The sequence below is a fragment of the Chelmon rostratus genome, chromosome 18 (assembly GCF_017976325.1).
Source record: "Chelmon rostratus isolate fCheRos1 chromosome 18, fCheRos1.pri, whole genome shotgun sequence".
Taxonomy (NCBI): Eukaryota; Metazoa; Chordata; class Actinopteri; order Chaetodontiformes; family Chaetodontidae; genus Chelmon; species Chelmon rostratus.
In genome coordinates, this window is record NC_055675.1 from 7,837,629 (window position 1) to 7,860,620 (window position 22,992).

A 22,992-nucleotide genomic window follows, 5' to 3' on the forward strand; every position below is an offset into this window, starting at 1 on the left:
GAATAACTGGGACATGACTCTTGTTCCAAAATAATTCAAAGGAGGAGCGTGGAGTTGATTCCAGCTGAAAGCATTTTAAATTAAAAAAACAAATCAAGTCCTGATGCCTGTTTTCACTTCCAATTAAAAAATGTTCCAAAAGAATCCGAGGCACTCAAAAGTCTTTATTACAACATGGCTAGAAGCTGAGTTCTCAGTAAAGGCAGGTCTTAATTAGGGGGCGCAGAGGTAATACTGGTTGTGCCGATAGCTGTCACCAGGTCAGGTAACATGACAGGAAAGACCAGGAGACTTAAAAGGACCAAAAAAGAATAAAAGGAATAAGTGTAATTTCATGGACTTCGACGCTAGCGAGCTCCAATGACACATCATCAAAGAAGTGTTTGGATTTATATTCCTGGAAACCTATTTTTCTTTCTTTGTGTATGTGTGTGTGGTCCCTTTATAGCTTTCTGACACATCTTCAGCAGTGCAACACTCCTCACTTGGCTGTTTTTAACCCTGTTTTTGGACCTGCAGGAATGTGAGAATCAATATGGCGCCAACCTACTAATGTGACAACCATGACCAACTGTATATTAACATCCCATGATTGTATTTTTCCATCAAACATCACTGAAATGAAACAGCCACTCAAGCAGAGACACACAAATGGAAAATCTTTTATAAGTGGAAAACAGCTTAGCGCTAACTTAGCGCTCGCCACCTGTCCTGTCTGTTCACCAACATCTGAACTCGAGCATATCATGGGACATCCAATGTTTTCCACAACGCTCCACATATGGGCTGAGCTGATGACAGCGTCACATAAGCAAGTTGCGAGCCAACCTGCTGAGACTCCGGACGAAAAGAAATCTGACGCACCTCAAGTGACCCGCTGACACTTCTCATGCCCCGTCCTGCTCCTCGCATTCACAGCACAAATATAGCTTTTTCATTTCTGAGAACACGACCTTAACAACCAAGTTTTCATGCCCTGTGTCACAAATGTCACATCTCGGCAACTTGGACATCGCAGAAAACTAGACTAGACTACATCCATTAACGTACAGAGACCCACCGATTCCCCCGCAAGCAAGCACGTGGCCACAGTGGCAAGGAAAAACAACCTTTTTTAAGAGGCAGAAACCTCGGGCAGAACCAGGCCGTGGGTGGGCGGCCATCTGCCTCGACCAGTGCGATCTGAGCCAAACATCTGGATGTCTCTGAAGCATCTTGAAGGCAGCTTAATGTTAGTTTGTTAGGTTGATGAGGTGAGAAACGTATCGACGTCGGTCCGGCTTTGTCAGCCCTGCTCAGGTTGAAAAAGGTAAAAACTCGAAATGAAGTGAGACGGGCAGAAAGGTGGACTAATGAGACGTGATGAACGTTTAATTAATTATCAACTATAAATCAGTTTTGTGAAATGAAAAGCCATGATGATGAGCAGCAGTCACTTTTCTGTTCGTCTCTCCCTGGAAGCCAACAGAGGTGTGCAGTGGGGATGAAGGCTCTGATTGGTTGAATGACAGCCAACTGCAATGCTGGCCAATGACAGCCAATCACACAACAGACAACTACTGTATTTTGAAAAAAAAAAAGAAAAAAAAAAAAGAGAACCACATAGGCCAAAATGTTGCTGCTGAACTGTTTCTGTAACCCACAGACGTATTTACATTCCCAGGAGGCATTAGCTTAATAGTTCCATAGCAACAGCCTCTGACTGGACAATTTATGTTTCCTCGATCACTCTAAGCTTTGTGCAAATTGCTTGTTGAAATAAAGCAATACGGCTACAGAAATGATTAGGAATTCTTCCAAAAACTAATAATGGATTTAGATAAATGGGTCGATAGCCACACTGATTAATCATCTATTCAAAAAACACAATTACTCTTAAATGCCTTAATACTGAGATTCCAGCGTCTCTCTGTGGCATTTATTTTTTTAGGCAAGAATTCCTCAGAGTAAGTTGGTCTGAGGAGCTTTAAGAAAGGAAAATCCAAGCACTCCTTACTTTTAATAAGATCTGCTTTTGGGTACTGAGATAAAATGCTTTAGGAAATACAGGCCTGGGTGCTTAAAAAGCCCACTTTTTTATTACTCAGGCCAAGCTTAAGCCTTGAATTTGCGGATTGGCTTATTTGTCATAGTGCCAAAGAGGCAGCATGCCAATGTGGAGTTTACTTTTGAGTTAGTTAGTTTCATTTATTTATTTATCTGCTTTTAACAGAATGCCACATGAATTTATGAACGTGTACCGGGCCCCAACGCAGATTAGGAAACAATGTGCTTACGGAACATCACGGAGGATGTCATTGTCAAACTCAGCTCGGGGTCGAGTCATTCATCCACCACAGCAGATGACAATGTCGCTGTGCAGGAACACACGAGCGCTGGTGCAAAGAGACACACATGCAGCCATGCATGTGCAGAATCAAAGCACACATGCCAATGCACCCACGCACACACCCTCACACACACACACACACACACACACACACACACACACACACACACACACACACACACACACACACACACACACACACACACACACACGAACAAACCCGACTTTGGGCAAGACAATGTCATAAGAGAATAATCCTAATAACAATGTTGTGCTCGTGAGGAGTCACTGGCTGGTGTAGATAACATACTGTATGCTTAGAGGGGATTTTGATTAAAACTGAGTGGGTGTGCAACACTTCTCCATCTTCCTTTTTAATTAAATTGCAAACTTGCTATTTCATATAAATTACTGCGAGGGCCAAAGTTCTGTCTAGCCCACATTATAAAGCCCGGTGGAAAAACAGGGCTAATTGAGTGAAATGAATCATCTGGACACAGGTCCTGTGCATCAGTATGAATACAACCTTTCAGAGAACATCTGCGCAAACTGTGTTTCATTTGTGCTTCACCTTGAGAGGCTTCACTGACGATCCAAGTTCCTCCGCAGCATCCGGCTGCGCACGTGACCGGCTGAGAGCTCGCTCACGTGCAGAACCGAGAGCTGCTCAGCGCGAACAAATGCGGCTTTCTGTTGGATCACTTCTGTTCCAGGCGCTCACCGAGAATGAGATCTGACCTTAGACCACAACGTCAAGACTAGAACAAATATCAAACTTGTCTCCAGGCCCTCAGTCAGGTAGCCTGTACGCTCTGGCATTTCATCATCCGAACTCCCAGTTTTCATCTGACTGGAAACTTTATCACCCGCAGCAGTGGGTCTTTTAAAACTCTCCGTACAAAACTAAACTTCACTAATAATCGTTTAAGCTGTCTGTTGCCATTCTCACACAATGAAACAGCAACAACAATACAATACAGTTTACAATGGCTGAACAAGGGCACTTCCATAAGAGGACACATAGCTGTTGTAAGGAGCTGAGCTAGCGATTAGAGAGGCATTACCAACATGCCATGGAGGTGCACTGTGGGGCAGCAGAGCAGTTTACTGCCCTTAAAGCAATAATCCAGGTGTTATGAAGCCAAATTATTGCAACTTGGGTCCAAAAGTCCAAAGCTTAGTTATTCAATATTTAAATGTCCTGCTCAACGATCTGCACCTTCAGCTACGACTTATGAATAGGAATATTTTTGTCAGTCAACCCAGCGCGAAGTAGTTCTGTACCTGAAGGTCTCCAACAAAGCCCCTATAAAAAATACTGTCACACAAAAAGTAGGGTACTTGAATGCACATTGTCCTGTATTCACAGCTTGTCAATTAAGAAGTGCAAGCTGACAGAAACTGCTTTGAGTGATCAAAAAGTTTGTGGGCGGGGCAGACCCCAGTCACTGCTGTCGCTGCGGAGGATGAAATGAAGCTGTGCCAGCCCGGCAGGCGACACCGGCATAAAAATCCTTCTCTCGGGCCGACGTTACAGCGCGACCATAAATACAACAACAGCTCAAAGTGCTGGTTGGACCTCACGCTGAAAGTGCTTCAATATGGAATACGAATATGGAAGTGCACTCCTATAAGAACAGCTGTGAGGTTGTTTTAGCTTTCTGAGTATTGAAAGGGCAACCTCAAATAAAACAAAGTGCAAACTCCACTTAAGTACTAATTAAAAGTTTAAAGTTACATTCTCCTCCAACTGCAGCCTGGAAGCAGCAGCATCAGCTGTGCCAAGATCTCTGCCGCGCCTCACATTTAGGAACCGGGCACGTACCGGCGGTCGAGCGCAGATGCCAGCGTGTGTGTGAGAGAATGTAGACATGCTCGCCAGCTTGTCTTACACCTCGACTGTGTTTATGAGCCTGGTTTGTGTACGTTCCGTGCAAGCTTAGCACGCGGGTGATACTCGCCTCCACGGGCTGCCTTTCCTCCGAGTTGACCCGAAGCAGCAGGACAGCCACACACACAGAAAAACAACAACAACGGGGGGAAAAGAAAAAAAAAAATTCCCATGTCACCCGAGCAGCTTAAGATAAATGTCACATCTCCCCCTGAAGACAGTGTGTGTTTACTGGGTAACTTTGCGAAAGTCACAGCAGCCCAAGCAGAAAGGTTAGTGGTGGGGTTAGGTTGTATGTGGGAGTCTTCTCAGCAGACTGCACACCTGAGATGAGCTGAGCCTGCAGTGGAGTCAGGCGAGTAATCTTTGCATTCCATCAGATTTCTCTTCTCTCTCCTTTCTATCACTCCTCCTCCTCTTCCTCCTCTCCTCTTTTCTGTCTGCCTCTCTCTCTCTCTCTCTAGGGATAGAAAACAATCTATTAGAAGACTGGACTGACCCACAAATTCTGATTGTGTCCAGCATGCTCCAGTGCTTATGTATCGCAGATGTGTCCTTGTAAAGTTGTAATGTAAGTGCAACTCTAATACAACGCTTTTCATTCTGCAGGACAGTAACCTGCGTTTCATAAGAAAACAATGTCTGTATCTGAGAGAGAGGAGCGGGCACGACGACTACTGTAGCAGAATCATGATAATAATCAACACTATAATTCAGAGCTGCAGCCTCTAGCAACAAAACACATTCTAGAAACTTAATAGGGCAATAGCACACTGCTGTTTCGACATCCCCTCGCGCTCTATCTTACTGCTACGGAAGACTTTAAGTCTATCAAGCTTACGCAGTGCACCGCGAGCCTACAAAGATCTCTTGATTGCAATTCGGACCATTATCATTTGTCTAAGTCAGAGAAGAATTATATATCTTCACATGCTAAGCCTGTTGCTCTGCTCTAAGTCTGTGGAATAATGAGATGAAGAGGGAGGGGGGGGGGCATTCTGGCTAATGTCTGGTCCTGTCATTAATATTTATTAGATGCCCCGAATGCTTTTAAAAGTTTCTTGGTATGCAAAAACTTTGACTATCCACTCGGATAAGTGAGCACACGGTGAACATTAGCAGGCTAATACTGCTGAACTTCTTCTGGATTCTTTGCTGTGATGTTGCGGCGCATCTGCTGCTGTTTTGGATACAGAGTTCCTTCCCTGTTGCAATTACGCCTTCTCATTAGCGAGAAACATCCGCTATTGACTGGCTTACGGGTAACATCTGCCGTGTTTACACTCGGCCTCATTGATAATGCATTACCGCCTTTTTCGTGGCTGATGCGCGGAATAACACGTCGACATTTGGCTTGTGGCAATTAATCCCGTCATATCAGATAGTCCCTGACACGAGGTGCGCGAGATTCAGCCGCATTTGAGGTGTGACCTCCATTCGCTTTGACACTACTTTACACACAAATCAATTTGCTCCCACATAACTGAGGGCAGTGGACGCTTCATGTGGGCAAATGGCACTGTTCCAGTCAGAGACCTCTCCTGAATACTCAATGCATGATCCTACAGCTCTGAGCAACGCAGTGTCACACTTCATCGCGAATCCAGGCAAACTGTGTGTGTGTGTGTGTGTGTTCTGTAATCTGGTGTGGGACCCAGAAATACATGAGAAAAATAAAAAGAGGCTCTAAATTTTCCTTAAAAATGCTAATGCTAAAAACCAGCGGAACGTAACAAAGAACATTTACTCAAGTACTGTGCTGTGCAGCTTCTAAAATACGAATCAATTACAGAATGAGCCGTCAACAGGACAGACAGCGCAAGTCCACCTTGACCATATAAAGCAGTGGTCGTCTGATGTACCCCTTCATCAGCACCACCAAATGGGTTTTGAATTGATTTACAGTTGACCTGTCGCTCTTTAGGCCCAGCTGGTTTTCAGTTTACTACCACTCAGAGCGGCAGAAGCTGGACTTTACTCCTTTAATTTAAACCAGGCCTATTTATGCATTTGCATGCAACGATTTTCTCCGCATGATAGCCAACTAGTTTTTAAGCACTCTTAATTGCAGCAGCAACAGCTGTACATCTGACTCAATATACTTTTTAACCCCATTTAACATTTTTCTGATAATACTTTATTCCTTGCAGTTTTATATTATATTAAATATTAAGTACAAATTGTGACTCCCTTAGAAAATGTGGTTTAGCGAGGATACACTGCACCATATTTTGTCCTTGCTCATTATTTTGTTGTATAGGCAAGGAAAGTGTATCAGAGACTTCACGACAGAGAGAGAGGAGTCTACTAAAAAGAATGACAGTAAGAAATAAACTGATCTTAAGTTGCAACTCCTACCTGACTGTAATAGAGATGAATCACTAAGCAGAGACTTCATGTTGACTAAAGCAGGCAAACTGAAATCCTCCAGTGTTTATTTTATGAATAAGAAATGTACTCAAACTCGTCTGGGAAGGCATGAGAAAGAAGCTCTTATTTTCAGTTCTTCATCTTTCATCACAGCTTTGACAGACAGGACCTTGAGCGTCTGTGCGCGTTAACCTCAAACAGCAGCAGATGATTTAAATGAAGAGTCATAAAGATTTCCCATAAAATACTGAGCGCATGCAATTCTCGGCCAGTGAGAAGAGGCTCTGGACAAAAGGTGCAGACTTTTTGCGTGCGTCTGATTGGGCGTTTCAGATGAAAACAGCCACCTGAAAACTTGCTTCCAGCTTTCAAAGGCAAGTCAGCAATGTGGGATGACTGGGCTGTTTCCCCCCCTTCTTTAATCCTATCTTCTCTTAAATTTTCCACTGCCACTTTGCTAACCAAGGCATTACCGGGCTAAAAAAACAAACAAACAGGCTATTAGAGAAACAGCTCCAGCATCAGTGGAGTAGAAAAAAGCACGGAGGTGGAGAGAAAAGTTAGAAAAGCAAGGTTTAAACACAAGTGGCAGGTACGGTGAGGCAGGAAGACGAGAGCGAGGGGGAGAAAAAAAAGAGCAGGAAGGAGAGCGGATGGCAAGAAAAGCAAGGAAAGGGGGAAAAAAAAAAGCAGAGGCTATAAGTGGGTATGGGAAGCAGGTGGATGTTAGGATGGTGGGGGGGCTGGAGAGGATGCCGAGAGACAACAGCATGGGAGGGATGACGCCTGGAGTGGGAGTGGAGCCGAGCGAAAGGAACAGACAGACAATTGCAGTGAAGAGGACAGGTGGGGAGGCAGGGAGGAGGAGAGTATAGGTTGGGGAGAGGATGGAGGAGGGAGGGAGGCGTGGACGCGATGCCCCCTCTAGCGTGGCAGGGAGCCGGGCGGCTGCTCCTTGGCTGCGCCGCATCTGTGATTATGCATGTAGGAGCCGGGCTGTCAAGCTCCAGGTCCTGCGACTGCGCCGCCACTGAGCTTTATCTTGAAATCCGGGTGATTAATGAAGCCGGTGCCGCGTTCTGCATGGAGGAGGTGGACGAGGAATGATCAATCTTAATGAGCTATCCGCCGTCCCTATATTAACTGTGGGGGGATATAATGTATGGGGCTCCTGGCGGGGCTCCTCTCCTTTAAAATACGATAACGAGGGAGAGAAAGAACGAGGGCGAGCAGCTTTCCTTCCTCCGCTTATGACACAGTGCCGCTGCTCACCTCACGTTTCGCCTCCCCTCCCTCTTCCTTTCGCTCTCTCCTGAGAGCCCGAGCTGCACTAGAAACAGTTAGACATCTCAATGGAAGCCATCCTTAGCAAAGTTAAAGAGACAACGTCAGGTAGCCGCTCAGCCACATCTGCACACAAGCGCAGCTGTTCTAAAATGAGATGTTTGAGTCGGCACCGTTCGCATGTAGGCCCCGCGTGGACTCACGTGCCAAGGTTACTATAAGCGTTTCTCTGCGGTAGCGGCGCCTCTTCATTTACGAGAATTACCTGCACATACTCCACACAGTGATCGGAATAAATTTCAACCTCATTAATAATTTGCAACATTCCCGGCTCTTGTGAATCAATTTCAGTTTCCACTAGAACTACCTAGAATCAAGCAATGCGATGAGAGAGAAAGAAAAAAAATATTACTTTTAAACCCGTGCATTTCATATTCCAAGTTAAGCCTGTTTTGGAATCATAATAACCCTAGTTCTGCTTTAGCTAATCCTCATATGGATAGCTTTAAGATAATCGCCCAGCACAACACCGCAGTGACTTTAATTAATTTACCACTGCTTATTCCGCAGACGCTGATCCGAGTCAGCATATTGGAAATTGAAATTTAAAAAAAACCCAAAAAACCCTACAACTCTTACACCAGATTCAGTATAATATTTGTCATGTTGAAAGGCGTACTTTCGTATAATTTGCAGTGACGATGTGGTGGAGATCCTCTGCACTCTATCAAGCACGAGAGAGACAGAGACAGAGGGAGAGAAAGGAAAGGGGAGGGTTTAATGAATGTGCTTGCTATGATTAATGGTCTCAGAGCGGCTATCACAAACTGGCTGTGTTTTTAATAACTGGTTTGAATGGCCTGTCATGCCAGCAGTATATTCTTGTGGTCGAATCCAAATGAATATTTATGCATCGCTAATAATAATGATGATACTGTATGCTTTATGTCCGTTTAAGAACCGCAGCTACTTCAGTCTATAGACAAATATCTCTTAGGTGAGAGATATGCAATCTGCACGCCATGTCCTGAAATGAAACATCATCATCAAATCCAGCACGATCGTGAGCTGGTAACAAGCTGAAAATGACCCAATAAAACAGCGTGCAGATTCCAAAGTAACCTTTGATGAGGCAGAGGTGTCAAGAAAAGAGGTGGCTATCTCCCTTAAATAAACAGGCCCAACACACACACAGCCTGGTCTTGTAAACACTATCGCTATAATTTGGTCATGTATAATTTCCTCACTTAGTGGCAATATCGTAGCAATAATGTGCAAAGAACCAATAGGCGAGTGGACAGCAATGCCGCAGAGCCAATATGCTTGGTCCAAAGGTAAACAAAAGTGAATACATAATTAAAATCTGACTGAGGCCAAAGTTTGAATAAGGCAGATAAGGGGGGTGGAATGGTCACAGCAGAGGAAAGGTGAGGCGGCGCTGGATGTGAGGCTGCGCCGGTCTCCCCGTAGCAAAGTAAAACACTGATCTTAACTCAGCGAGGCATCTTAATTGCATTCACCAGCAGCTCCAGAGCCGCTCGGTCCCCAGATGACGGCTGATGTGAGCTGACTGGAAGATGAACTTCCTGGGCAGAGAGGAGGGTGGGTGTTGCTGGGTGCGTGCGACGGCGGCGGACTACGTCTTAGTGCGGCCCTCTTTCGCAGCGCCGGGTGTGTGTGCGCGCGCATGTTTCGTCCTTGTGTGCATCTGTGCATGTGATCATCTGTGCGCGTGTGTTCGTCTCTACTAATGTGCGTGTGTGTGTGAGAGAGAGAACAGGCCTGGTAAAGGCCAGTGAGGCGGAAGGAAGCGCTAAAACGATGTTTGACATGAGAAAAGAGGCGAGGAGCCGTGGCACATGCTCAGTGCGGCAAGCAGGTGGCCCGACAAGTCTGTCAGTGACCCCGAACTTCAATCTCGACTAAAGCTTCCAACGCACAAAGCAGCTGTACTTTAAGGCGTTTAATTACAAAAAAAACAGCATTTCCTTGAATGCCACAGTGTAGCACTCAACCACGGGTACCAACAGTCGTCTCCCTTCTCAGTTCGCTCTAAGCTGGGGAAACAATATCAAAAACATCATAGGGGTGGCTGGCATAGGGAACAGCGTTAAACTTTCAATCAGGCTCCGATATGTGGAAATAATAACTTCCCTTTGATATTAATGTGTTTTTCGGTCGTGAGCTGCCTTTAAATGGTGCTCAATCATGTCTGCAGAGAGCGAGGCCGTCCCTGCTGAGCTCGGCACTAGCTTCTCCTGGCTGATATTCATCAAGACAGCCATCGATTTTAATGACTTGGTCAATAGACACACGCCGACTCTCAGCATCTCCCTCTCTCTCATGTTCACCCTCTCTCTGCTTCGCTCTCCTCTCGCCTCCTCCCTCCGTGGCCTGTTCTTTTGGCTTTTTTTTCGCCTTACTGTCCTTTTCGACAACAATGTCAGTCGTCTCATATTCCCACATTTCGCAAAAATGTGCTGACAGCTGCGACTGCCGCGGCTCGTGCTACAGATGTGGATAGATTATTTATGTAAGTGTCTTGGCGGAATTCTGTTTTTATCTGCAGTTGAGAGAAATAAAGAGGAGACAAGAAAAAAAATGTGCGAAGAGTGGGTGGCGTTGAAGGAAATTAACAATCGGCAAGAAGGTGTGGAGTTGGATTTGTGCACTTTGACAGGCAGGTATTATGAAATGCCCTGCTGTGGATGGAGAAACCAGGCAGGCAGATCACAGCCTGGTGACTGGCATATCTCAGTAGGTGATGAGGTTAAAGCTGCCTTCAAGCTGCTCCGCGTGAATCTTCACACAGGCACACAAACATATGGCATTTACACAGACATATACAAACACACATACGATCGACTGTAAACAGGAATACAGACATACCTAGGCAGGCGCACATACAGATACACACACACACGCACACACACACCCACAGAGAGAGGAGCACACAGTTGTTGATGTGCCCAGTGATGCAGAGCAAAGACAAATTGCTCCCTTTGAAGGCAAAGCCAAATCAAACACGGAGTGTGATTTCTGTCACTGTGGTGTTTGGCTTTAAGGCTGTGAGGCTGACATCTGACAAAACATCCATGCAGTCACACCCAAGAAGTTGTGCACGCGTGAAACCACACACACACACACACACACACACACACACACACACACACACACACACACACACACACACACACACACACACACAGCGGCCTGTTGTGCAGCTGGATTAAGGAGGAAGAGCTCTGTCAGCCCCTCCAAAATCCAGGCCTTTGCCATCAAAAAGCCACAAAACCTCCTCTGCACATCAGCACTTACTAGCATTGTGTCTAGAGGCTAAAGCTTTTTTCCTTTTCTCTTTTTTTTTTTTTTTGAATGCCGCAACACAATCACTTAAGTAGTGGCTTTAGTATTTAAACTGTTTGGCCAATAATCACTTCGGAAAAAACCCTCTGACGCGAGATGCATGATCAGGATTTTACCCCTGCAAGCACACATTACAGCACAGCCTCTCATGATTCAAATGACCAGCAGATTAGTGAACGCACTCTCCAAAATAATACCCAACTTTGCTTGGGATACTGTCTTTTTTTTTTTTTTTTTTGTTGGACTCCCCGGATGATAATTCATCAGCTAGTCAAGCAAAGGCTTCCACATGTCAGTCAGAGGCACGGCATGAGTTTGGGCACCTCATTTATTCACTTTCTTGGCTTTTACCCCAGAAGCCCTGACTCATTCATCCTGTATGACTGAACTAGTGTCCAGTTTGCGTGCGTGTGTGTGCCAGCTGTACACAAGGGCTTTAAATTTAAGATCAATATAAAGTCTGCTTGCTTGTGAGCAGCAAAAGAACAAGAAATACAGCATGTTTGTCCGTCCGGGTGCGGATGCCCTGACTTTATTTGTCGCCTGGTTTTATGCCAGTTGTGCGCACAGTAACTCACAATCTCTGGGATCAGATTTGCCAACCCTCTCGTCCTCACCTCAGCCATCAGAGGGCTGCAGAAACTCAGCTGCAGCTGCTTTCCTTTCGCCTCACAAACTACTTCTACTTCGTTTTTTGTCTAAGAGAGAAAAGTGCCGACAGCTGCTCCGAGATAACTGTAAACGCAAGTGATCCAGAATGGCCAGATCGCAAGAGCTGACCCTCCATATTTCACCATTATGCCGCTACGGCGTGCGCCATACTGATATGCGCCGTTAATGGATTTAAAACAGAGTGCGCGAGACCTGTGGGGGCTCGGGATTCGCGGCCTCTCTGACCGGGAGGAGGGAAGGGAGGGGTGAGAAAGGAAAGAGACAGGAAGTGACAGTGAGAGATAATCAGAAAGACAGAACAGCAGAGACAGAACGACAGCAGTGGGCAGAGACTGGGGGGCAGGGCGGCCGGGGTGGCGTTGTTGTGATTACAGCAGCAAAGTTAAGTGTTCCTGTCAGCAGAGAGGTCTGCCGCGGCACTCAGGAGGCTGCTGAAGAGGCGTCACGGCCACTAATTTACTGGTGCTCGACGCTTTACCCATTTCCACCGTCCTTGTGACATTACCCTAATGACATGCTTACGAATGTCTATTCAGTGCCTAGCAGGGATGAAAAAGCAGCTAAAATGGTTGAGGAGATATGATATTCAAGTGCCTCTATTTGCTGTTTGACCTTCAGAGAGGCCATCAGAAGATTTCAACTGTCTAGAAACTGCTTATGTAATACAGCAGCTCACAAACTGTAACCATACAGCCTGAATATTTCAACTTTACCATAACACAAATCAGAGCAGCAGTGTTTCCTGCTGAATTCTGACAATCCTACAGTGTGTTCCTTCACTGTAAAATGGATCTGTGTTTGTACTGTAATTCCAATTAAACTCTCGCTTCTTTGGCCTGTTCGAATTTTGACATGTGCATGGTTAATGGGTCGCGACGGTCTATTCAACGCGGAGGCTAAGAAGCTCTCACTCGATAGAGGCCGGACTAAGCCGACGAGCCCGTCTAATTATCCATTTCCAATTCTACCTGCAGTCTCATTTCAATGTATCGCGGGCAGCCCCCGAAATAATTGCTTTTTTGCAATCTACAAGTTCATTTGCACACATTTTATTGATCAAAACGAGTCAGGAAAAAGAAAACAATCTAAACCTAAATTAAAAGCTTCATTAAATGTGAAAATTGGTCGGGGAATTGCGAACATCTGTTTCCCGCGCCCTGCGTCATAAACTCCAAGGTTAAACCAAACACCAATTTATGGCTCGCAGACTCAGGCATGAGTCGGCGCTGTGAAGCACCTTCACAAACACAGCGCAAGTCAACAAGGCTTCAAACGATTTTCGAGAGAGATGTGAGGGCAGGGACTGAAAGCTCGCTTCCTGCCTTGTGTTTAGGAGGCCTTGTGAGTATTGCAACTAAGAGCGGTGAAAAGATAAACCTGACACACTTTCAACCAATTTCAGAGCACAACAGTAGAGACCCCGCTGTTGTGTAGCAGTTTGAGATCAGTACAACGTGTTCTTCTTCCCAAAGAATCCACTATAGGCAGTGTTACAGGATTTCAGATGCAGCCATCTCACTGCTGCTTTAGGTGCACCTCCCTTCTCTGTGACCTTGGAGCAGCTTTGAAGTGAATTGGCTCTGGTTGCAAGTTGTATTTTAACAACCCCTTGCTCGAGTGTTTCCAGCCTTGTTTATGACTGTTGGCATCCAAAACTGCTCTGGTATACAGACAGAGGGCAGAGGCCTATGCGTTTCATTCCAGCACGGCCCCACATAAGGGGAGGTCACAAGGAATAGAGAGCTAAGAGCAGGCTGATTTAATGCCTAGCACCTCCCTGGCTTGCGCTGACTTCTGCGCTTCGGGCTGCCAGCTGAACAGATCTGCTTTGATTTAGTCTTTCAAAGTCAGTCGTGACAGGTTCCATATCTGGAAGAGAGTGATTTGAAAAAACTAAAGCATCCGCCTGTGCAGGGGCGCATCAGCGGAGGCTGTTTGTGCTTACCTTTAGGATGCCCCGGATCGCTGAACTCGTACTTCCCCATCCCGACCGTCCGCAGCATTTGCAGCCCGTTAGGACCATCCTGATTGTCTGCAGCCGTGGGCTGGGCCTGCGCTGCTGCCACCGCCGCCGCTGCCGCTGCCTGTCCGTTGGTCAGAGGCAGATGAGGCTGGATGAGGCCCGGGTGAGAGGTTAAGTGGCCGTTGCCCATCACGCTGTGGGGGTTGGGATGAACCACCTGGCTGGCTTGGGCAGTGAGGGCGGACGGCGCGACCGTGGGCTGAGCGGAGGGGTACGGAGGTTGGCTGGGCATGCTCAGCACCATAGAGGGCGGCTGCTGAGGGGACTGCGGCGTCAGCTGGAAGTGGGCGGTCATGAGAGGGTGTTGCGGGGGTACCGGTGTCTGGATGGATGGTGTTACTCCTATGATGGGCGACTGCGCAGTCACGCTGTGGCTGTAGGAGGGGGGTTGAGGGAGGGCGTAGGTGTGGGGCAGGAGGCTGGGCTGGCTCACCGCTGCTACCGGCGCAGCCCAGGTCGGACCTGCAGACAAACACGCAGACACAACAGCAAAAAGAAAGAAGGGATTAATCAAGTGCATATCCAGCTTTTAGACCACAAAACCCTGTGAAAAGGTTGAGGTTAATATATTTCTTCATTGTTGACTCATTTATGGTGTTCTAGTTAGCCGGAGGCAAAGCCAAAAGCACGGGCAGAATGCTGATTTTAAGTCTGGCACTAGCTGATCAAACAGAGACGGAAAACAGCATGAGAAGACAGATTCCAGCTCGAGTCTGTGCCTCTCCACACCAGTGCTGTCAGTGTGCCGCTCCGCTTCAGTCCAAGTTTGTTTTTGACTTGAGACTTATTATCAAACACAAAATATTTGAGGCGACGTACAGATCTGCGCCCAAGATCAACACTGTAATAAGAATAAGAGATTTACTGTATTTCGCTACAAGACGAACAAATGCCACCCTGAATGTGAACGCATACATGCTCGGCGCATTCGGCAGTGGAAACTATTATCTGTGTAGGAGTGTGTGTTTACCCAAACACTCGGAGCCAATCATTTCTCTACCCTGAGGCGTTAGATGCTGAGGCTGTGCTGGGAAGGCACAGCCATATTGGGCCTGAACGCTGCCTCCCTCCCTCCCTCACTAATTCGCTCCTACTCCCTCATCTCTAGCTCCTCCTGCCACGGTCCAAGCTCCAAAAATAGCCAACCAGTCTGCCAAGGGGCCAAAGGCTAAATCACAGCATGCAAAAAGCTAAAGAAAAGAAAAAAGAAGCCCACATTATTCATGATACCAGCCCTGCTGATATAATAGTCTGGGCAGAGAGGGACGGTGAGGGAGGGCGAGATAAAGACAGACAGCGAGAAGAGAAGAAAGAGGAGAGGATGGGATGAGAGGACTCCAGAGGAGAGGCCAGTTCTGTTCATAATTCACATGTCATTGAGCTAATCGGCACCAACACTGTATTTCATTTCCCTTCTTTTGTAGCTCATCTTGATAAAAGGATTCTAATCAAATGGGTTAGTACAATAATTCCACAGCTTAAAAAAATTCAAGGTTTTAATGGAGTGATGGCTTTGATTAGAATTTGATATATATACACCATATCTATTCTTACCCTTTACTATTTTTTTCAGTCTTCAGTCAAAAATATAACACAAAGTAAGGCAAATAATTCCATTATCATGGCCCAACATTGACCTACATTCATAGGCCTTGCCTGCAAAGTTGAACAAAATGAAGCAAATAAGATTACATATATTCAGTGGTTGTGAGTGGCGTCTTATACCTCAGGACTGAGATTGCCTTTACGGTGCCTTTATTTATTTATCCCACAATTTGCTGGATTCAAAAGCATGGTATCAAAAAAAAAAAAAGAACTATTTACGAACAAAGAAACTAAAGCTGAAACAAAACTTCTTTCTTCAAAAGACAAACTTTCTTTCACTGACACAACAGTGAAGTTTCTGTTGAAAGAAGCCGTTGATTAATTCTGGCACAGTTGGCAAAGAACTTTCTGGCAACACAGTTCAGTGAAGTGTGGAGAGGAGCTGGCTTCGATGCAAACGGCAGTCACAGTTTGGAATAGCGCACACACGCGAATCAATATGCGACACTATGCTCGGATTTGAGTGTCATATGTGACAGCGTGCTAGGTCGGTGACATCTCACTCTCCTCGCGCTCCGCTCCAAGCTGTGGTGTGGGAGTTGCTGTGGCGGGGGGGGGGGGGGGGGGGTGCCTCGTTCGCTTACGCACAATAATAAGACCTCCGGAGACTCATGGCCAATTCAGCCAGGCCCTCAATGCACAGCAGGCAGCTGGGGCCGCACGGCAGGGGGGCGAGGGCCCACCACCGCACGAGGCAAAAACACAGCTCCACACATGCTCCCACCACAACTGCATCCTTCCATCATACCAGCACCTCAAATGCTTTCTGCTTCCTCTTCAGCAACAGATCAAACTGTTTAATAATTCACGCGCAAATCAAGTCTATATGTAAGATATGCAAATTATAATGAGAGTTGTACAGCAGTAGCAGGAGCTGAACCGTGTTTTGCTACCACAGAGTAGCAGCTGTTTAAAATCTGCATTTGTTGAGCTGGAATTTCCACAGGAACAAGCTCCGTGCCAGTATTACTCTTAAATGAGACGCATTTGTGATGAGCAGGAGGCAGAGGCCAGCAGAGCAATGGAAGGAAATTAAGTGCTCTAGGGCAGAGCCATTCTGGGTGAGTTCATTACAATACGGGTAAAAAAAACCCTTCAACATTGGCTTAACACGTTAATCTCGGGTCCGCGCATTGCACTGCGACGCCACTATTGCTCTGTTTTAAAAGGGGCATGAATAGAATAAGGTTGACATCTAAATTAGACCTGGTGGAGATCATTTGGAGGACTTTCGCAGTTTCACTACATAGGTTTAATTTAGACCAAATCAGCTTCATTTAGTGACACAATAACATTAACAAGGACAATAAAATGAGAGCAGAGTGAAGGTGGTGGGGGACATGGGAGGCTTGTGAAGGTGCAATATGGATTTAGACTTTTCTCTCTTTTTTTTAACTTGATATCACGCTGGCATTTCTATAAGCATATGCATAATTAAGCTGGTTTATGTAAAGATGTTTTTTGTGAGTGTTAATTATGCATGATTGCGCATGTAAAGTATGCATGTTGTGGAGGCAAGCATGTATCTTATGTAGGGCACGGCAGTCAAGATGTCTCATTAGCATTGGATGCCGGTGGAGCCGGCCAGGGCCGTCTGGGGTGCAGCACGTGTGTGTGTGTGTGTGTGTGTGTGTGTGTGCAAGTGTGCATGCATACAACTGCAGCGTGCAGGCGTGACAATCATGTAAAACTTGCACGACCGTAAACTCGCATCAGGTGGAACCGTTGGATGCGCAAATGCGTCTGTCAGTAGGTATGCATGTGCGCATGCAAATGATGATTCATTACCGGTGGGCTCGCTGTCTCGATGTTGCTTGGCGGGGGGCTCATCCGTATCCCACGGTGTGAGCTGGTTGATGGGTGTCTGTCCCCACCTCACCCCCGGAGCCAGGAGCAGTCCTGGGGTCTGGCTGTCTCCTGGAGACAGACCGGAGACCTGCAGCACAGCAATGAAAAACAACGTCAAAGATTAGAGCATCCCATTAAAAAAAAACAAAACAAAATCCCAAAGAAATGCATCAAGAATTACGAGTGAACCACCCTCCACCCTGTGATCCTGTACAGCTTGTTTATTAATGAGCTTATCAACAACTATGGTTTAAAGACAATATTTCATTTTATAGCTTGAAAAATGCAACAAATCGCAGTCATCACCCAGTTTTTGAAGGTTTTGCAGTGAGTGGTGATGATGAAGCATGGCATACAATTAGCAGTGAGTGAGTGCTGATTATAGCCTATATATAATGGGAACAAGGGAAATAAAATCTTGTTCATGGCCTCAAGAGTCTTCGCAGAAAGACCAATATTTCTCTTTTTATATACTAATAACAATTAGCTTTCCAGTGTGCGCTCCATTCAAATTCAGATCCGTCCCCCTGAGACTGTGTATATCTTAATTTTGCGATGAATTAAACATTGTGTTCAGTCAAGTGAGATAACAGAATTCTGAACACAAATAAGACAAATTGAGGAAATAGAAAAAAATGAGAGAAAAGAACGACGTAAGTTCAAAAAAGAAGATGAAAAGCCAGGTGACAATGTGTGTATGGGGGTAAATTCAATGAAACTTCACTAAACCAAACGAAGAACTGCCTGAGCCTTTCTTTGCACCCACATCTTTAATATTTTGCTCTGGTAGGGCAGTAAGAAATGCTATCAGGCAAGCCCAGGCTGATGAAAACACAGGGTCAATCACCACTGGACCCCTGAGCAATATTCGCCTCTCCCTATCTGCAGTTTGGACGCTCGGTCTGACAACCAGGCAGGGAGAGGGCAGAGCCAAGCCTGATTCCCCTGCTCGCCCCAGTCGGCCTCCTGAGTTAATAGAAAAGACCTGGTCACCAGGCCCCTCCTGCGTCCTTCCTGGCTGATCCCCTCCATCCCTCCCTCCATCCCTCAATTCCATTATCCTCCCTGACCCGACGTCCACTTCATCAAGCACGCCATCATGCATTCCAACAGCTGTGTCGACAAACCCCGGCAGAGCGCAGGGCCGACCGCACCGCAACGAAAATGCAATCCACACAACTTGGTTCACAGTGAATTTATGTGCGGCTTTACATATTCGATCGATCCCATTCGGGGACAATTCACCCTTCCTGCTTTAAGATGGATTTATCGCAGCTTTACAGGGCCTTTACCACTTAAAGGCATTACATGGTATTAATGCAGCGCAACATGTGCTCTGTAATAAACAACTTGACAACAGCAGACAAGTTCAATGAGTGTCACTTGCTTGATAAATCCATACTGAAAGTTATCTGACAGTTTGTAAGTGCTGGGGGCAAAAGGGAAAAAAAAACAGCAAAGGGAAACATCTCGAGGCAGAGAAGAAAACAGAGTGATGGAGTGAAGCTGGGTTTAGGGGGGAGACGGGCTGTCAGGTCTTTTTGTCCAGCCCCACCTGTCGACTTCAGACAAGAGAAAACTGAAATGGTTTACTCAGAGAATGCCCTAAGCGTTCAATTTCATCTGAGAGCCCTGGAGATTCAGGGAGGGAAAATTCGGACCATTTTCAAGGTGAGGAGTTGCTCTCTATAGCCCACTATTTGTTTTAATGAGCATTTTTCCTCCTCCGCTCTGTGTGCCTCACTGTATTCCTCTCCAGCCATGCTTTACCTTCCCCTCTATACAGGCAACTCCTCATTAACTCGCAGCATTGACTCGCTTACTTTCCTTTAGACCTGCACCTGCCTCATAATATTCTCTCATTAATACTCCCACCCATTTACCCAAAGCAGAGGCAAACAACAGGAAAAATCTCTTCTGCTGAAAGGCAATCCATCTGTCACAGTTTTAGTGCACCAGGAAAAAAAGAAAAGAAAAGAAAAGAAAGGTTCTTAGTCAGCGCCATCACACTGACAGCATATCAGCTCAGCTCAGAAACAATCCTGACTTGAAAATGATCAAGGTTGGATAGGAAACACACACACACACGCACGGACGCGCACACGCAGACACATGCATACATACGCTGGAAAACACGAGCGTGTGTGCAAACACGCACAGCGGGTGAAAACACACGTGTGCACACACACACAGAAGCCAGGAGCTATCAGACGGGATGTTTATATTAAGACGGCAGACTTGCTGCAGGTAGGCAGGAAGGTGCTGCCGGTTCTGGGACAGCGCCTGCCATTTTCTCTCAGTTTTATTTGCTCTGCCTATTTCCAGTCCCCTCCTCCCTGGCCGCCCATTATCACCGGGCAGCAGATGGTTTCCTCTGACTCGACAAAAACCATGCTGGAGAAGAGGAGGGGAGCCAGATAAATAATTTTTGAGTCGTGCCAAGCCATTCTGTGTTTGTTGTCGAGCTGGCAGGGGAAAGGTTATTTTGTACCGAAAGCAACATCCGTGCATATGGACCACATACTGTAAAGTGTGGAATGTGGCGCTTACTCACAGACGCATGCAAAGGTGCGTGCATGGTTACACACATGGATCTGAATCGATGATGCACATATGAAGGCTGTTTCTCTTAACCGGCTGAATGTCTGCACACAATGCACACAAGCAACTGCCGTAACGTTTTCATCATCCGTTAATCTGTCAAACACTTCGTCAGATAATACATTAGTTGTTTGGTATATGAAATGTTCAAGAATAGTTCAAAATGCCTGATACAAGAAATACAATTATGTTTTGGCATTTTTCCATGAAAATTCAATGAAATAACTGATAGATTATCAAAACTGTTGCAGATTATTATCAACTAATCTACTGTTTCAGGTCCAGTACGAAACATAAGGTCAGTTCTAAGGTGGTGGCAGAACTACAGCTGCAATTTATATTTACAACATGCATGACACTGCTTTATATTTAACAGGGATGTGGGAACTTTGTTCAATACTGTAATTCAAATGTGAAAAAAATATTAATAAAAGCACGTCCGTCCATTTTGACCCGAGATGCCCCGCAAAGCTTTTCTCAAAATCTGAAGCACCGATCCATCGAGTCACGCATGCAGATACACCTGGGCGCGCACGCGCAGCCGAGCAAGAAGGAGCTCTTCCCCCCTCCTCAAACCTCTGAATCTTGCAAACATGTCAGAATCAGTGTATTCTAGAGAGGAAGAGGAAATCAAGATGCATCAGGCCCACATATATACTTGTCCTCCTCGGTCCGGGCAGCGGAGACAGCGGTCTGATTCTGGCTGACAGATCAGCTATTTTCTCGGACATGGCAAACACTGACGTCTGTCATTATGTGTGCTTCACTATCCTGCAATAGTAGGCAGCATTAATGCGCCGAGCAGAACCTCTTGCCACGGGCCACCATCTGCTGTGGGCACATATAGGAGGGGCCGCGTGATGATCCAGGGCTCTGGGCTTTGATTGCTTTGAGCCATCCACAACCTCCACATCCAAATAAACAGAGAGCGTTTACTCACGGCTTTGTGTTTGCCTTTGCATTTTGTTCGAGCCAGCCCTTGTCTGTGAGAGGTATTGCACACTGCAGTCCAATCCCATAATAACACAGGGTAGTACACCACGCTTCCACAGAAAAGCCCTAGCGCTTTGTACCTATTGTGCTTGTGGTAAGGGTGGTATACCTAGGAGATGGCTTTAGTTCCCCCCAAGTATGTGTAAAAGAAGTAGCCACTGTGACATCACCCATTGGTTTGTAATCCATGGATGCTAATTTTGGCTAGCCAAAAAGTGTCTTTAAGCACAACTGAACATAACATAACGAAATATGACCACTGAAATGAAATGTCCAGGGTCTGCGTTGCCGCATTCTTGCACCTCATAATGCGCCACAGATTTTCAGTGGGAGACAGATCTGGACTGTAGGCAGGCAGGCCGGTCTAATACCTCCACTCTTCCACTACGAAGCCATACTGTAGCAGCACATGCAGATTGTGGCTTGGCATCGTCTTGCTGGAATAAGCAGGGACGTCCCTGAAAAAGATGTCATCTGGACGGCGGCATATGTTGCTCCGAAACCTTTAAGTTCCTTCCAGCATTAACGGCGCTTTCACAGATGTGCATGTTACCCCTGCCGTGGGCGCTAACACACTTCCGTCACAGATGCTGGCTCTTGAACTTTTGCGCTGGTAACATTCTTGATGGTCCATTTCCTCTTTAGCCCGAAGAACACAACATCCGTTACGTAATGTGGACCCGACCACAGCACACTTTTCAACTCTGCACCAGTCCATCTCCATCTTGGTCCAGAGAAGTCGGCAGCTGTTGATATATTACTTTCGAGTCTTAACTTGCATGTGTGTACCGACAACAGGGATCGAAGATCACGGGCATTCGTCTTGGTTTTCGGCCATTCCCCTACATGGAATGTTCCAAACAGGTGTTTTTGGAGTGTTTCATAACTTTCCCTGTCTTTTGTTGCTCCTCTCCCAACTTGCTGCATCAAATCCAGAATAAGCAAATATTTACAGAACTCAATGAAGCTGATGAGGTAAAATATTGAATATATTGTCTTTGTACTGTTTTTAATTGAGTTTATGTCAGAAAGGAATAGCAAATTATCACAGATTTATTCTTTTCACAGCATCCCCAATTTTCTGGAGTTGGGGTTGTACACAGTGTCATGTCTTGATTGACGGGTAGCAGTGCTAGCAAATCATCAATCACATTGAAGCTACACTCTAAAGCATGTCCTGCTTTATCACCTATTCTACTCTAATGGGACCATAATTCATTAAATGCACATTATGCTGTATTGAAGAAAATGTTTAAGACCATAAAACTTATTAAGAAAATGTTTCCTGAGACAAAAAATCAAGTGAGAAGTATTTTTAGACTTCTATCAAAGCGGACATCTTTCTGCAACCAGTGGAGTCGCCCCCTGCTGGCCAGAAAGTCAGGACGCAGATCTAAGGCACTTCCGCATTGGCTTCACTTTTCAGACCCAGAGGCTACGTCCACTTCTTTTAGACAGTCTCTGGTTTCCCCTGAGAAATTACTTTATTGCTCGACTCTGGGAGAAATAGCGAGCGAGAGCGAGAGCGAGGGAGAGAGAGGGATGAGTATGTCTATAACACCCAGGTCCCATTGGGGTAAACAACGTTACAGCACACACTGATCAAATCAACTAACTGCTATGAGATTTAATAACAGGACTGGGTGAAAAAAGAGGTGTACTGTAGTGAGAGCAAAGCTGGTTTGGGAAGGGAAATAAAAAAAAAAAGAGGAGGGTTGAGGGGGGGCTTGGGCCTTAAATGGAGAAAGGCGCTCACACAAACACACACACAGAGCAGGTCAGTAACAATGCCACAGTGAACAGCTAATCTCGTAAAATGTCATTAGCACAACTGCCAGACACAATGAGATAGCGATGTGCAGGGTGCAGGCCAGGGCTACACTGGTTGATTATGTTCTACCTTTTAAGGTTCAGTGTTCCTCTGGTGGCAAAGCTCTTTACACACAAGTGGAAAATAACAGACCGCGGGCGAGGAGGAGGTCCGCCGTTGTGTGATATCACTCAGCTGGC

At 46.0% G+C, this 22,992-nt stretch overlaps 1 protein-coding gene across 1 annotated transcript in view; it reads right to left on the reverse strand.

The window, feature by feature from the left end:
- Positions 1–22,992, reverse strand: part of LOC121622036 (kelch-like protein 29) — a 192,619-nt gene that overhangs the window by 76,476 nt on the left and 93,151 nt on the right. Inside the window, exons 4-5 of the mRNA XM_041958822.1 lie at positions 17,329–17,476; positions 13,858–14,397 (exon numbers count right to left, since the gene is read on the reverse strand). Coding sequence (XP_041814756.1) covers positions 13,858–14,397; positions 17,329–17,476 — 688 coding nt within the window. The remainder of the gene's footprint in view (positions 1–13,857; positions 14,398–17,328; positions 17,477–22,992) is intronic.